This window comes from Oncorhynchus gorbuscha, linkage group LG16 (genome assembly GCF_021184085.1).
Source record: "Oncorhynchus gorbuscha isolate QuinsamMale2020 ecotype Even-year linkage group LG16, OgorEven_v1.0, whole genome shotgun sequence".
Taxonomy (NCBI): domain Eukaryota; kingdom Metazoa; phylum Chordata; class Actinopteri; order Salmoniformes; family Salmonidae; genus Oncorhynchus; species Oncorhynchus gorbuscha.
Window position 1 is genome coordinate 50,772,905 of NC_060188.1, and position 17,146 is coordinate 50,790,050.

A 17,146-nucleotide genomic window follows, 5' to 3' on the forward strand; every position below is an offset into this window, starting at 1 on the left:
ATTTGTTTGACTAGTTATAGCCATATAACCTGGTTGGTTAGCCACCTGCAGATTCATGCAGGGTAGTAACGTCAGGAGTTGTGATTTTTTATTTCACCTTTATTTAACCAGGTAGGCTAGTTGAGAACAAGTTCTCATTTACAACTGCGACCTGGCCAAGATAAAGCATAGCAGTGTGAACAGACAACACAGAGTTACACATGGAGTAAACAATTAACAAGTCAATAACACAGTAGGGGAAAAAAAAGAAAAAAAGAGAGTCTATATACATTGTGTGGCTTTGGGGATGATCAGTGAGATACACCTGCTGGAGCGTGTGCTATGCGTGGGTGTTGCCATCGTGACCAGTGAACTGAGATAAGGCGGAGCTTTACCTAGCATGGACTTGTAGATGACCTGGAGCCAGTGGGTCTGGCGACGAATATGTAGCGAGAGCCAGCCGACTAGAGCATACAGGTCGCAGTGGTGGGTGGTATAAGGTGCTTTAGTAACAAAACGGATGGCACTGTGATAAACTGCATCCAGTTTGCTGGGTAGAGTATTGGAAGCTATTTTGTAGAAGACATTGCCGAAGTCGAGGATCGGTAGGATAGTCAGTTTTACTAGGGTAAGTTTGGCGGCGTGAGTGAAGGAGGCTTTGTTGCGGAATAGAAAGCCGACTCTAGATTTGATTTTAGATTCGAGATGTTTGTTATGAGTCTGGAAGGAGAGTTTACAGTCTAGCCAGACACCTAAGTACTTATAGATGTCCACATATTCTAGGTCGGAACCATCCAGGGTGGTGATGCTAGTCGGGCATGCGGGTGCAGGCATCGAACGGTTGAAAAGCATGCATTTGGTTTTACTAGCATTTAAGAGCAGTTGGAGGCCACGGAAGGAGTGTTGTATGGCGTTGAAGCTCGTTTGGAGGTTAGATAGCACAGTGTCCAAGGAAGGGCCGGAAGTATAAAGAATGGTGTCGTCTGCGTAGAGGTGGATCAGGGAATCGCCCGCAGCAAGAGCAACATCATTGACATATACAGAGAAAAGAGTCGGCACGAGAATTGAACCCTGTGGCACCCCCATAGAGACTGCCCTCCGATTTGACACACTGAACTCTGTCTGCAAAGTAGTTGGTGAACCAGGCAAGGCAGTCATGAGAAAAACCGAGGCTACTGAGTCTGCCGATAAGAATATGGTGATTGACAAGAGTCGAAAGCCTTGGCCAGGTCGATGAAGACGGCTGCACAGTACCTTTATCGATGGCGGTTATGATATCGTTTTTATTTTACCTTTATTTAACCAGGCAAGTCAGTTAAGAACAAATTCTTATTTTCAATGACGGCCTAGGAACAGTGGGTTAACTGCCTGTTCAGGGGCAGGGGTTTAGTACCTTGAGCGTGGCTGAGGTGCACCCGTGACCCGCTCAGAAACCAGATTGCACAGCAGAGAAGGTATGGTGGGATTCGAGATGGTCAGTGACCTGTTTGTTGACTTGGCTTTCGAAGACCTTAGATAGGCAGGGCAGGAAGGATATAGGTCTGTAACAGTTTGGGTCCAGGGTGTCTCCCCCTTTGAAGAGGGGGATGACTGCGGCAGCTTTCCAATCCTTGGGGATCTCAGACGATATGAAAGAGAGGTTGAACAGGCTGGTAATAGAGATTGCAACAATGGCGGCGGATAGTTTCAGAAATAGAGGGTCCAGATTGTCAAGCCCAGCTGATTTGTACGGGTCCAGGTTTTGCAGCTCTTTCAGAACATCTGCTATCTGGATTTCGGTAAAGGAGAACCTGGAGAGGCTTGGGCGAGTAGCTGTGGGGGGGGCGGAGCTGTTGGTCCATTGTTTAGCTAGCTAACTAGCTACATGTCTTAACCAAAGACTGCACTCTACTTTTGACGAAGTATTTTCATTTCAAGTTAGCGTACTGTTAGCTAGCTAGCTATCATTAGCTGGCTGGCTTGCTAACTAACGTTACACCTTGCTCTGGTATTAATTGTTTACCTAGCTAGCTATCTAGCTACATTTCTTAACAAAATACTCTCGTCTTAGTGTGCCAGAGCACAGAATACCTGATTCATTTTTGAACGCTCAACACCCGTTGAATATGTCCAGTGTCAGTAAACGTTGGCAATAAAGTGTAATTAAATTGTTGCCAGCAGCACAATTACAATCACCAACGCTCTGGATAACATGAAATCTGCCTAACCAGCTCTGCTAGGGGGAGTAAAATGGTCAGAGTGAGAGAACACTCTCATTATGTGTCTGGAAGTAGCTAACCAATGTTATCCAGTTAGCTTGGGTGCTTGACTGTCGTTGTGAGGTCAGAGCTTTCAGAACAACACTACTTATTGGTCAGAGCATCCAGTGTGCGCTCTGAATTTACAAATGGACAATCTGACAGCACAGTTGCAGTCACCAACATTCTAGATAACATAACAGCCTAACCAGCTCTACTAGGGTGAGTAATGTTCAGTGAGCTGTTCTTGCTCTCTTAGATGTCTGGAAGTAGCTGGAAAGTTAGTACAGAATGCACGGATCAACCCTTAAAGAGATGGGTGGGGCTAAGGCTTAAAAGGGTGTGAACCATGCTGAATGGGTGTAGACAAAAAACGGCTCTCCAATAGTAATACCACAATTTTCTCAAAAGTGAGTTTACGAGTTGATCAACTTTCAAAGCAGAATTACTTTCCCATTGCTTCCTCAAATGCAGTTTATTATATACCATTTTGTAGTTCTGAGTTACTACTTTTATCCAATGTAAAAAAAAAATATGAAATTCAAATGTTGCTACATAAGAACGAATCCAGGTGGTGAGTCACATTTGTGGGCTTGACAATCATTTGTGTACAGTGTGTACAGTATTGGTGAAAGTACGCAACCTTGAGGGGCTTCCGCATTAACCGTTCTAGATGTAGAGATGGCGGAGTTAAACTTCACTTGTTGAGTACAGTTCACAAGGAAACTATTAATCCACTTGATCAGTAGAGAGTTGACACCCAAATTCACCAGATTATCCACCAGTAGGTGTGGTTGGATGGTGTTAAATGCACTACTGAAGTCAATGAATAACATTTTCTCTAGGCTATTTGCCTTTTCTTAATGTTTGTAGATATTGTTCAACATGACCAGTAACGCATCATCAACACCCCTGGAGACACGGTAGGCAAATTGGTTTGGATCTAATTGGGATGAGAAACCAGAGAGAATTTGTTTTTTCAAAAAATGTCATAAGTCAAGATGTCAAGGCTCCAGGGCGTAAATCGTTATTTTCTTTTGGCCCCTTTTTTTTTAGCTACTGGGACAATCAGCAACTTATTCCATAAGTCTGGAATTATCCCACTGTCCAGTGACAGCTGGAACAGCTTCTGGAACGGTAATGCGAGCTGGTCGGCGCATGCCTGAAGTGCCTTGTTGCTAACGCCGTCTGGACCATATGATTTTCGTGGGTTGACACGTTGAAAGTATTGCTTGACATCATTCACAGAGATCTGTAAATCAACAGCTGGTATGCTATCTATACTGTCAAAGGAGACTTTTCTCTGCGATGTAAAATCACACGTCAAACCTATAATAGAAACTGTTCAAATCATTTGCAAGGGTAAGATCATTTGACGGTCATACAATGTTATTGGTTTATAGCCTGTGATGGTTTATAGCCCTTGCCAGGCTTTCCTACTGTCCTTGAAAAGGTTTTCTAATGTGTCTGTGTTGGCTGCCTTGCACTTCTTGATTTTGCTTTTGAGTTGCCTCTGAAGATTTTTCCTTTCCCCTTTACTGACACCTGATTTAAACACTTGTTTTTTTCTGATTGGGGAGCTCTTTTAATTCCAGAGTTACCCACAATGTATTATTGTGGAACATGTTGACTTTATTTTTGTGAATAACGAGATCCTCACAGAAACTAATGTACTCAGAGACAGTATCCGCTGCCTCTTCCAGGTCATCAGCGCTGTCCATCAGGACCACCCAGTCAGTGGACTCATACAGTCCTGCAGGGCTTCAGTAGCTTCACGAGTCCAGCTGTCAATCTCCACCTTTTTAGCCTTCTCTCACTGCAAACACGGTTTGTAGACTGGGATGAGCTGAATCCCCACGATTGGGTAGTGCCTTGGAAAAATACGCACCTGGGATGCTACCATAACAGAGGTCCAGACAGGCTTAATTATGGGTAGAACATGTAACAAATTGCTGGTATGATGGTAAATATTCAGATAGAATGCACATGTTACATTTTCCCACAATTAGCTTTACTGCTTCAGGTGACTCTGTCTCAGCCTGGGATACAAGTTTATGGATCAAGCCATGGATCAAGTTGGCAGCTATTTGGGTGTCAATGGTTAGGACTACAGTAGGCAGTACCCTCGTTAAGTTACAGTTTTAACAGTGGTCAACTGTGATTATTATTATTACAGAGAATCAGTCAAATTATGCTACCCTCTGCCTATTGGCTACTTAGCTTATTCAAACTTGTCTCAAAATACAATACTACCCCTTTAAGACAAAAAAAACGCTCTTTACAAAACTTTTCAAAGATGGCTAGAAATGCACGTTTAGTGTTCTTGTAGGAAGCAATCACTCCCCCGTTGCAGGGGAGTGAACTATAACTGGGCTAATAACTCACTAACTAGCAAATTATATGAACAAATGTGCACACGTTGCTACTTGTAGCTCTCGCTTTGATCTCTAAACAAGCACATCCACTCACGACTGCTCATGCTATAAACACAGTCCAGTTCAAAGTGAATGGCACAGATCAATATATGGCAATATAGGCCTAGTGCAGCTCTGATTGGTTATGGCACACTGGTTTGTAGAATACGGGCCTGAGTCGTGCCTGTCAATGCAATAGAATCCTACTCCAATGTGCTTTGCCTACAACAAAATCTCTTGGATAGTTAATTTTGTTTCGGTACTGTACGTTGCATTCAAAGTGGCTAATATTGCATTGATTCGATCACATTTCCCACAGTAAAAGGAAATATTGATAGGTGTTAACTAACAGAAAACTCTAGAAAGTTGAGTGAAGTTCAATCTTCTGCTTCTCAGCATCAACTGATCTTTCTTCTGCACGGCAGTTCCGGGAACATTGCAAACAATAGAACATTATTGTTACAGCTTTATTGTCAATTGAATCAGAAATGTGTACTTTGCTCTTTTAAAAATGTTACTATAACACAAGCCTTTTTTGTTACAGGGACTATCATGTCGCTTACCTCAATGTCAGCGTTGGGAGAACTCTCTCGAGGGTCGTAGTCAAAGATGGCCTTCATCTTGCGAGGAACGGGACCTGCTGGGTTCGCCATGGCAACACCAGACTGGCTGGGATCTGTCGATCCAACACAGAAATACAGAGTCAAATTTAGGACCAGATTTTTTACAATTTCTGAGTGGCACACCCTGTTCATTTGAACCTCCATGTCAGCATGCAGCTCATAGTAACTCAGAATCATGCAGTGCATAGCTAGCTTCACACCATCACAGGGAAAACCAAGATTAAAAGATTAAAAATAGCAGTGGTTGGCTTTGATGATGATGTTTTTGGCCCATTTCCTTGCAGGCAAGCAAGATGGTGAGGGTCAGATAAGAGTCACGCCAGTTTAGCCTGTTTTCACTCGACAGTTAGTGAACTGTAAGTGCAAAACATGAAAAGACATGAGAGTTCATGTAGTGATGTCACTTAGCTATTGCACAGCTATTTTCAGGTCTCTCCAGAGATGTTCAAGATCCTCATGGTCAGAGTCCTCCTAGCGGGCTGTCATGTGCCTTTTACTGAGGACTGGCTTCCCTCTGGTCACTCTACCATAAAGGCCTGATTGGTGGAGTGCTGCAGAGATGGTTGTCCTTCTGGAAAGTTCTCCCATCTTCACAGAGGAACTCTGGAGCTCTGTCAGAGTGACCAGCAGGGTTCTTGGTCACCTCCCTGACCAAGGCTCTTCTCCCCCGATTGCTTAGTTTGGCCTGGCGACCAGCTCTAGCAAAGTACTGGTGGTTACAAACTTCTTCCATTAAAGAATGATGGAGGCCACTGTGTTCTTGGGAACCTTCATTTTTGGTACCCTACCCCAGAACTGTACATCAACACAATCCTGTTTCAAAGCTCTACGGACAATTCCTTCAACCTCATGGCTTGGTTTTTGCTCTGACATGCATTGTCAACTGTGGGACCTTATATAGACAGCTGTGTGCCTTTCCAAATCATGTCAAATTAATTGAATTTACCACAGGTGGACTTCAATCAAGTTGTAAAAATATCTCAAGGAAACAGGATGCACCTGAGCTCAATTTCTAGTCTCATAGTAAAGGGTTTGAATACTTATGTAAATAAGGTATCTGTTTTTTATTTTCAATCAATTTGCAAACATTTCTAAAAACCTGATTGATGAGGATATTTTTAATTTCATCCATTTTAGAATACGCCTGTAATGTAACAAAACGTGGGAAAAGTCAAGGGGTCCGAATGCACTGTACATACATCTATTAACAGAGTTGGCTCCACTTCCAGGATTACAAGCTATCTAGCTAGTTACCTTGAAGGTTTTTCGGATGACCTGATGATAATCTGAGGAAGATCTGTAACTTGATGTCACTCTGATGTTGAAAGCTTGTCTCGGCAGAAATGTTAATTATTTGTATTATTCTTATTGGGAGTGGCGGCACGCCACTGCTAAATTAATATAGGATTAATATAGGAGAAACACAGGCAGACCTTGGTGGCAGCAGGATAAGGCATGAGACAGATTTAGAGAGGTCGCATGTTAATGATGTCATCAAGTGTAATGCATGGGTCGTTCCACAAAATGAGTCCCTTTGATATTGTAAGTAGACATTGTGCACCAATATTGAATTTTAAAAGATGGTTATATATTACATGAAGTGTCCTGTAATATAGACCACACGGAACATTCGATAAATCAGATATTTTATATGAATTAAGACTTTCTAGTGCCAAATTGGGCAGACTCTGTTACTTCTAGGAATATTTCCACCCACTTAACCATAAAATTTCTCCCAAGTTTTCACCATCACTGTAAAGCCCTAGTTGTTTGGAAGCTAAGAAATTGCTTGTATTAATGTCTACATTTGTATGACAAGCATTTTCCATTATAGACATCTTAATGCACACTTTTAAATTATCAAATGAACTGAAAATAACAGTTACAAAAATTATATATAAAAACAATATTATTCCATAAAATATATATATTTTTAGGGATGCATGATATATCGGTGAACATATCGGAATTGGCCGATATTAGCTAAGAATGCCAACATTTGTATCTAGTTTAACGCCGATGCTAAAAAAACGATGTCAAAGCTGCCATGCATACCTATAATGTTGGTACATGACGTAATGACGCCACGTAAAATTTTGCGCTACACGTGCAACACAGCATTCCTAACCTAGCCCACAATGTCTGCTGTGTGGATCAAGCAGTCAACAAGTCGAGCAGTCATATGAAACAGTAAGAACATTTCAGCGAGACAACTCAAAGGCGGAATCCATTAAAGCCAATATAATGGAATTCATTGCCTTTGACAATCAACCATTCTCTGTTGTGGGTGATGTTGGCTTTCGCCGACTGGTCAAGAACCAGTACACACTACCAAGTGCGCTATTTTTCAGATGTTGCCCTACCGGAGTTACACAGTAATAGCGTCACTGCTATTAGCTTCACGACATACATAATACATACATACTATGGAACGCCGTTTGGGTCTTTGTGCATCAAAAAGGATACAGTAGCACTGTCAAAGTAGTACAAAAAAAGTCTGCAAACATGCAAACACCGGCTACGAACGATGCATTTACAATACCATGTTGGTAATAAAGCATAATTTGTTCGACAGCAACTTCTGAAAACAATGACTAGTAGAAACTGCAGTCATGTTCATTATTCTTAGCAATGATTTAGGAATCCTTGTAAGTATTAGCTAGGTTGCCACTTGTTGTTCGTCCACTGAAATTAAAATTCATTTAATGAAAAAAAATAGCTATCCAGCTACTTAACCCTGTTGCCCAAAGTTAACGTTATAAGCAGCCAGCTAGCTTCATCTGGTTTGTGAAGCTCGACCGGACCAGGTTATGTGCTGTGAAGCTAGCCACAATAAGGATTAGGCACAATAGTGGAATTTGCGGTTTGCCTTCAAAATAAATATATGTCATTGACAGTGATGCAAATGAATACAAATAGTAGAATTATGCCATACTTTTATTTTGAAGGCTAACCAAAAAAAATCCACTATTGTGGCTAATCCTTACTGTGGCTAGCTTCACATGGATGGGTCCAACCACCATTAATCAAATAAGAACTGTCTTATAAATTAGGGTTATTTTAGATGATGGCACCTAGCTATGTAGTTAGCTAGCTAACTACATCTACTGAAACAGACTGTCATTTTGCTATGTTTTCGGGGAAAAACAGTGTTTGCATCCATAAGCTATCTAGGCACTGCAGGTGCGCGAGGCAACTTTACCAGCAATCATAGCATACGTATTGATGCATCGTTGTGACATATGAAATACGAGTGATAGTTATTACACATTGATTACACTATGTAAAAAACGTATGAATGCGTTAAGTTATTATGTGACGTGCAGTCATATTCAGATCCTGATTGGTCAACAAGCTTATTTGACACGTCAAATAGTGTTATTTGGACACGCAAAGACCCAAACGGCGTTCCATAGAAATCCTGGTTGAGAATGAAACGACAAGAAATGAACAACGAAACAGCACAGCAAGTAAGTGAAAGAAAATAGGTTTTGATTCTTTTTTACTGGTAATGGGGACATACGTAAATGCCAACAATTTTTTGGGGGGGGTCAGTGTGGTGTGTAACCTTTATTTAACTTGGCAATGTCATGTTTTGTCTTATATTGTCTTGTCATTTTGCTTTTCCTTCTGTTCGTTTTCCCCCTGCTGGTCTTTTTAGGTTCGTTCCCCTTTTTCTCTCTCTCTTCTCTCTATCGTTCCGTTCCTGCTCCCAGCTGTTCCTATTCCCCTAATCAATCATTTAGTCTTCCCACACCTGTTCCCTATCTTTTCCCCTGATTAGAGTCCCTATTTCTTCCCTTGTTTTCCGTTCCTGTCCTGTCGGATCCTTATCTATTGTTCACCGTGCTGTGTCTGTGTATCGCCCTGTCGTGTCGTGTTTCCCTCAGATGCTGCGTGGTGAGCAGGTGTCTGAGTCTGCTACGTTCAAGTGCCTTCCCGAGGCAACCTGCAGTTCATGATCGAGTCTCCAGTCTGTTCTCGTCATTACGAGTGGAATTGTGCTTTATGATTGTATATTTACTTTACTGGATTAAAGACTCTGTTTTCGCCAAGTCGCTTTTGGGTCCTCATTCACCTGCATAACAGAAGGATCCGACCAAGGAATGGACCCAGCGACTACAGACGCTCGTAACACTGCCGTCGAGATCCAAAGAGCCATGCTCGGCAGACACGAGCAGGAATTGTCTGCTGCTCGCCATGCCGTGGAGAACCTGGCCGCTCAGGTTTCCGACCTCTCTGGACAGTTCCAGAGTCTTCGTCTCGTGCCACCTGTTACTTCCTGGCCTGCCGAGCCTCCGGAACCTAGGGTTAATAACCCACCTTGCTACTCCGGGCAGCCCACGGAGTGCCGCTCCTTTCTCACCCAGTGTGATATTGTGTTCTCTCTCCAACCCAACACATACTCTAGAGAGAGAGTTCGGGTTGCTTACGTCATTTCACTCCTTACTGGCCGGGCTCGAGAGTGGGGCACAGCTATCTGGGAGGCAAGGGCTGATTGTTCAAACAATTACCAGAACTTTAAAGAGGAGATGATTCGGGTTTTTGACCGTTCAGTTTTTGGTAGGGAGGCTTCTAGGGCCCTGGCTTCCCTATGCCAAGGTGATCGATCCATAACGGATTACTCTATTGAGTTTCGCACTCTTGCTGCCTCTAGTGACTGGAACGAGCCGGCGCTGCTCGCTCGTTTTCTGGAGGGACTCCACGCAGTGGTCAAAAATGAGATTCTCTCTCGGGAGGTTCCTTCCAGTGTGGACTCTTTGATTGCTCTCGCCATCCGCATAGAACGACGGGTAGATCTTCGTCACCAAGCTCGTGGAAGAGAGCTCGCGTCAATGGTGTTTCCCTGCTCCGCATCGCAACCATCTCCCTCCTCTGGCTCAGAGACTGAGCCCATGCAGCTGGGAGGTATTCGCATCTCGACTAAGGAGAGGGAACGGAGGATCACCAACCGCCTGTGCCTCTATTGCGGATTTGATGGACATTTTGTCAATTCATGTCCAGTAAAAGGCCAGAGCTCATCAGTAAGCGGAGGGCTACTGGTCAGTGCCTCTATTGTGCCTCTATTGTGCCTCTATCTGTGCCTCTATTGCGGATTTGATGGACATTTTGTCAATTCATGTCCAGTAAAAGGCCAGAGCTCATCAGTAAGCGGAGGGCTACTACTCAGGTCTCTCCATCTAGATCCTGTACTACTATGTCGGTCCATCTACGCTGGACTGGTTCGGGTGCTACATGCAGTGCCTTGATAGACTCTGGGGCTGAGGGTTGTTTCATGGACGAAGCATGGGCTCGGAAACATGACATTCCTTTCAGACAGTTAGACAAGCCTACGCCCATGTTTGCCTTAGATGGTAGTCATCTTCCCAGTATCAGATTTGAGACACTACCTTTAACCCTCACAGTATCTGGTAACCACAGTGAGACTATTTCTTTTTTGATTTTTCGTTCACCTTTTACACCTGTTGTTTTGGGTCATCCCTGGCTAGTATGTCATAATCCTTCTATTAATTGGTCTAGTAATTCTATCCTATCCTGGAACGTTTCTTGTCATGTGAAGTGTTTAATGTCTGCCATCCCTCCCATTTCTTCTGTCCCCACTTCTCAGGAGGAACCTGGCGATTTGACAGGAGTGCCGGAGGAATATCATGATCTGCGCACGGTCTTCAGTCGGTCCCGAGCCAACTCCCTTCCTCCTCACCGGTCGTATGATTGTAGTATTGATCTCCTTCCGGGGACCACTCCTCCTCGGGGTAGACTATACTCTCTGTCGGCTCCCGAACGTAAGGCTCTCGAGGATTATTTATCTGTGTCTCTTGACGCCGGTACCATAGTGCCTTCTTCCTCTCCGGCCGGGGCGGTGTTCTTTTTGTTAAGAAAAAGGACGGTACTCTGCGCCCTGCGTGGATTATCGAGGGCTGAATGACATAACGGTTAAGAATCGTTATCCGCTTCCCCTTATGTCATCAGCCTTCGAGATTCTGCAGGGAGCCAGGTGCTTTACTAAGTTGGACCTTCGTAACGCTTACCATCTCGTGCGCATCAGAGAGGGGGACGAGTGGAAAACGGCGTTTAACACTCCGTTAGGGCATTTTGAGTACCGGGTTCTGCCGTTTGGTCTCGCCAATGCGCCAGCTGTTTTTCAGGCATTAGTTAATGATGTTCTGAGAGACATGCTGAACATCTTTGTTTTTGTCTATCTTGACGATATCCTGATTTTTTCACCGTCACTCGAGATTCATGTTCAGCACGTTCGACGTGTTCTACAGCGCCTTTTAGAGAATTGTCTCTACGTGAAGGCTGAGAAGTGCTCTTTTCACGTCTCCTCCGTTACTGTCATGTTTTGTCATTGATTATCATGTCTTGTCCCTGTGCTTCCCCTTCTATTCGTTTCCCTCTGCTGGTCTTATTAGGTTCTTTCCCTCTTTCTATCCCTCTCTCTCCCCCTCCCTCTCTCACTCTCTCGCTCTCTCTTCTCTCTATCGTTCCGTTCCTGCTCCCAGCTGTTCCTATTCCCCTAATCAATCATTTAGTCTTCCCACACCTGTTCCCGATCCTTTTCCCTGATTAGAGTCCCTATTTCTCTCCTTGTTTTCCGTTCCTGCCCTGTCGGATCCTTGTCTATAATTCACCGTGCTGTGTCTATGTATTGCCCTGTCGTGTCGTGTTTCCCTCAGATGCTGCGTGGTGAGCAGGTGTCTGAGTCTGCTAGGTTCAAGTGCCTTCCCGAGGCAACCTGCAGTTCTTGATCAAGTCTCCAGTCTGTTCTCGTCTTTACGAGTAGTATTATGCCTTTTGTTTTGTAAAGTATCTTTACTGGATTAAAAACTCTGTTTTCGCCAAGTCGCTTTTGGGTCCTCATTCACCTGCATAACAGAAGGATCCGACCAAGGAATGGACCCAGCGACTACAGATGCTCGTAACACTGCCGTCGAGATCCAAGGAGCCATGCTCGGCAGACACGAGCAGGAATTGTCTGCTGCTCGCCATGCCGTGGAGAACCTGGCCGCTCAGGTTTCCGACCTCTCTGGACAGTTCCAGAGTTTTCGTCTCGTGCCACCTGTTACTTCCTGGCCTGCCGAGCCTCCGGAACCTAGGGTTAATAACCCACCTTGCTACTCCGGGCAGCCCACGGAGTGCCGCTCTTTCTCACCCAGTGTGATATTGTGTTCTCTCTCCAACCCAACACATACTCTAGCGAGAGAGCTCGGGTTGCTTACGTCATTTCACTCCTTACTGGCCGGGCTCGAGAGTGGGGCACAGCTATCTGGGAGGCAAGGGCTGATTGTTCTAACAATTACCAGAACTTTAAAGAGGAGATGATTCGGGTTTTTGACCGTTCAGTTTTTGGTGGGGAGGCTTCTAGGGCCCTGGCTTCCCTATGCCAAGGTGATCGATCCATAACGGATTACTCTATAGAGTTTCGCACTCTTGCTGCCTCTAGTGACTGGAACGAGCCGGCGCTGCTCGCTCGTTTTCTGGAGGACTCCACGCAGTGGTCAAAGATGAGATTCTCTCTCGGGAGGTTCCTTCCAGTGTGGACTCTTTGATTGCTCTCGCCATCCGCATAGAACGACGGGTAGATCTTCGTCACCAAGCTCGTGGAAGAGAGCTCGCGTCAACGGTGTTTCCCTGCTCCGCATCGCAACCATCTCCCTCCTCTGGCTCAGAGACTGAGCCCATGCAGCTGGGAGGTATTCGCATCTCGACCAAGGAGAGGGAACGGAGGATCACCAACCGCCTGTGCCTCTATTGCGGATTTGATGGACATTTTGTCAATTCATGTCCAGTAAAGGCCAGAGCTCATCAGTAAGCGGAGGGCTACTGGTGAGCGCTACTACTCAGGTCTCTTCATCTAGATCCTGTACTACTATGTCGGTCCATCTACGCTGGACCGGTTCGGGTGCTACATGCAGTGCCTTGATTGACTCTGGGGCTGAGGGTTGTTTCATGGACGAAGCATGGGCTCGGAAACATGACATTCCTTTCAGACAGTTAGACAAGCCTACGCCCATGTTTGCCTTAGATGGTAGTCATCTTCCCAGTATCAGATTTGAGACACTACCTTTAACTCTCACAGTATCTGGTAACCACAGTGAGACTATTTCTTTTTGATTTTTCGTTCACCTTTTACACCTGTTGTTTTGGGTCATCCCTGGCTAGTATGTCATAATCCTTCTATTAATTGGTCTAGTAATTCTATCCTATCCTGGAACGTTTCTTGTCATGTGAAGTGTTTAATGTCTGCCATCCCTCCCATTTCTTCTGTCCCCACTTCTCAGGAGGAACCTGGCGATTTGACAGGAGTGCCGGAGGAATATCATGATCTGCGCACGGTCTTCAGTCGGTCCCGAGCCAACTCCCTTCCTCCTCACCGGTCGTATGATTGTAGTATTGAGCTCCTTCCGGGGACCACTCCTCCTCGGGGTAGACTATACTCTCTGTCGGCTCCCGAACGTAAGGCTCTCGAGGATTATTTATCTGTGTCTCTTGACGCCGGTACCATAGTGCCTTCTTCCTCTCCGGCCGGGGCGGGGTTCTTTTTGTTAAGAAGAAGGACGGTACTCTGCGCCCCTGCGTGGATTATCGAGGGCTGAATGACATAACGGTTAAGAATCGTTATCCGCTTCCCCTTATGTCATCAGCCTTCGAGATTCTGCAGGGAGCCAGGTGCTTTACTAAGTTGGACCTTCGTAACGCTTACCATCTCGTGCGCATCAGAGAGGGGGACGAGTGGAAAACGGCGTTTAACACTCCGTTAGGGCATTTTGAGTACCGGGTTCTGCCGTTTGGTCTCGCCAATGCGCCAGCTGTTTTTCAGGCATTAGTTAATGATGTTCTGAGAGACATGCTGAACATCTTTGTTTTTGTCTATCTTGACGATATCCTGATTTTTTCACCGTCACTCGAGAATCATGTTCAGCACGTTCGACGTGTTCTACAGCGCCTTTTAGAGAATTGTCTCTACGTAAAGGCTGAGAAGTGCTCTTTTCATGTCTCCTCCGTTACTTTTCTCGGTTCCGTTATTTCCGCTGAAGGCATTCAGATGGATTCCGCTAAGGTCCAAGCTGTCAGTGATTGGCCCGTTCCAAGGTCACGTGTCGAGTTGCAGCGCTTTTTAGGTTTCGCTAATTTCTATCGGCGTTTCATTCGTAATTTCGGTCAAGTTGCTGCCCCTCTCACAGCTCTTACTTCTGTCAAGACGTGTTTTAAGTGGTCCGGTTCCGCCCAGGGAGCTTTTGATCTTCTAAAAGAACGTTTTACGTCCGCTCCTATCCTCGTTACTCCTGACGTCACTAGACAATTCATTGTCGAGGTTGACGCTTCAGAGGTAGGCGTGGGAGCCATTCTATCCCAGCGCTTCCAGTCTGACGATAAGGTTCATCCTTGCGCTTATTTTTCTCATCGCCTGTCGCCATCTGAGCGCAACTATGATGTGGGTAACCGTGAACTGCTCGCCATCCGCTTAGCCCTAGGCGAATGGCGACAGTGGTTGGAGGGGGCGACCGTTCCTTTTGTCGTTTGGACAGACCATAAGAACCTTGAGTACATCCGTTCTGCCAAACGACTTAATGCCCGTCAAGCTCGTTGGGCGTTGTTTTTCGCTCGTTTCGAGTTTGTGATTTCTTACCGTCCGGGTAGCAAAAACACCAAGCCTGATGCCTTATCCCGTCTGTTTAGTTCTTCTGTGGCTTCTACTGATCCCGAGGGGATTCTTCCTTATGGGCGTGTTGTCGGGTTAACAGTCTGGGGAATTGAAAGACAGGTTAAGCAAGCACTCACGCACACTGCGTCGCGCGCGCTTGTCCTAGTAACCTCCTTTTCGTTCCTGTTTCCACTCGTCTGGCTGTTCTTCAGTGGGCTCACTCTGCCAAGTTAGCTGGTCATCCCGGTGTTCGAGGCACTCTTGCGTCTATTCGCCAGCGCTTTTAGTGGCCGACTCAGGAGCGTGACACGCGCCGTTTCGTGGCTGCTTGTTCGGACTGCGCGCAGACTAAGTCGGGTAACTCTCCTCCTGCCGGTCGTCTCAGACCGCTCCCCATTCCTTCTCGACCATGGTCTCACATCGCCCTAGACTTCATTACCGGTCTGCCTTTGTCTGCGGGGAAGACTGTGATTCTTACGGTTGTCGATAGGTTCTCTAAGGCGGCACATTTCATTCCCTCGCTAAACTTCCTTCCGCTAAGGAGACGGCACAAATCATCATCGAGAATGTGTTCAGAATTCATGGCCTCCCGTTAGACGCCGTTTCAGACAGAGGCCCGCAATTCACGTCACAGTTTTGGAGGGAGTTCTGTCGTTTGATTGGTGCGTCCGTCAGTCTCTCTTCCGGGTTTCATCCCCAGTCTAACGGTCAAGCAGAGAGGGCCAATCAGACGATTGGTCGCATACTACGCAGCCTTTCTTTCAGAAACCCTGCGTCTTGGGCAGAACAGCTCCCCTGGGCAGAATACGCTCACAACTCGCTTCCTTCGTCTGCTACCGGGTTATCTCCGTTTCAGAGTAGTCTGGGTTACCAGCCTCCTCTGTTCTCATCCCAGCTTGCCGAGTCCAGCGTTCCCTCCGCTCAAGCGTTTGTCCAACGTTGTGAGCGCACCTGGAGGAGGGTGAGGTCTGCACTTTGCCGTTACAGGGCACAGACTGTGAGAGCCGCCAATAAACGCAGGATTAAGAGTCCAAGGTATTGTTGCGGCCAGAGAGTGTGGCTTTCCACTCGCAACCTTCCTCTTACGACAGCTTCTCGTAAGTTGACTCCGCGGTTCATTGGTCCGTTCCGTGTCTCCCAGGTCGTCAATCCTGTCGCTGTGCGACTGCTTCTTCCGCGACATCTTCGTCGCGTCCATCCTGTCTTCCATGTCTCCTGTGTCAAGCCCTTTCTTCGCACCCCGTTCGTCTTCCCTCCCCCCTCCCGTCCTTGTCGAGAGCGCACCTATTTACAAGGTACGTAAGATCATGGACATGCGTTCTCGGGGACGGGGTCACCAATACTTAGTGGATTGGGAGGGTTACGGTCCTGAGGAGAGGAGTTGGGTTCCGTCTCGGGACGTGCTGGACCGTTCGCTTATTGATGATTTCCTCCGTTGCCGCCAGGGTTCCTCCTCGAGTGCGCCAGGAGGCGCTCGGTGAGTGGGGGTACTGTCATGTTTTGTCATTGATTATCATGTCTTGTCCCTGTGCTTCCCCTTCTATTCGTTTCCCTCTGCTGGTCTTATTAGGTTCTTTCCCTCTTTCTATCCCTCTCTCTCCCCCTCCCTCTCTCACTCTCTCGCTCTCTCTTCTCTCTATCGTTCCGTTCCTGCTCCCAGCTGTTCCTATTCCCCTAATCAATCATTTAGTCTTCCCACACCTGTTCCCGATCCTTTTCCCTGATTAGAGTCCCTATTTCTCTCCTTGTTTTCCGTTCCTGCCCTGTCGGATCCTTGTCTATAATTCACCGTGCTGTGTCTATGTATTGCCCTGTCGTGTCGTGTTTCCCTCAGATGCTGCGTGGTGAGCAGGTGTCTGAGTCTGCTAGGTTCAAGTGCCTTCCCGAGGCAACCTGCAGTTCTTGATCAAGTCTCCAGTCTGTTCTCGTCTTTACGAGTAGTATTATGCCTTTTGTTTTGTAAAGTATCTTTACTGGATTAAAAACTCTGTTTTCGCCAAGTCGCTTTTGGGTCCTCATTCACCTGCATAACAGTTACTTTTCTCGGTTCCGTTATTTCCGCTGAAGGCATTCAGATGGATTCCGCTAAGGTCCAAGCTGTCAGTGATTGGCCCGTTCCAAGGTCACGTGTCGAGTTGCAGCGCTTTCTAGGTTTCGCTAATTTCTATCGGCGTTTCATTCGTAATTTCGGTCAAGTTGCTGCTCCTCTCACAGCTCTTACTTCTGTCAAGACGTGTTTTAAGTGGT

General features: G+C 46.0%; 1 protein-coding gene across 8 annotated transcripts in view; it reads right to left on the reverse strand.

Moving 5' to 3' along the window:
• The window catches only part of LOC124000649 (peripheral-type benzodiazepine receptor-associated protein 1-like), a 169,288-nt gene that overhangs the window by 7,329 nt on the left and 144,813 nt on the right, over nucleotides 1-17,146 (reverse strand). For all 8 annotated transcript variants that reach the window (XM_046307182.1, XM_046307185.1, XM_046307184.1 and 5 more), the window contains one exon: nucleotides 5,194-5,306. In XM_046307182.1, the coding sequence (XP_046163138.1) occupies nucleotides 5,194-5,306 (113 nt within the window). The remainder of the gene's footprint in view (nucleotides 1-5,193; nucleotides 5,307-17,146) is intronic.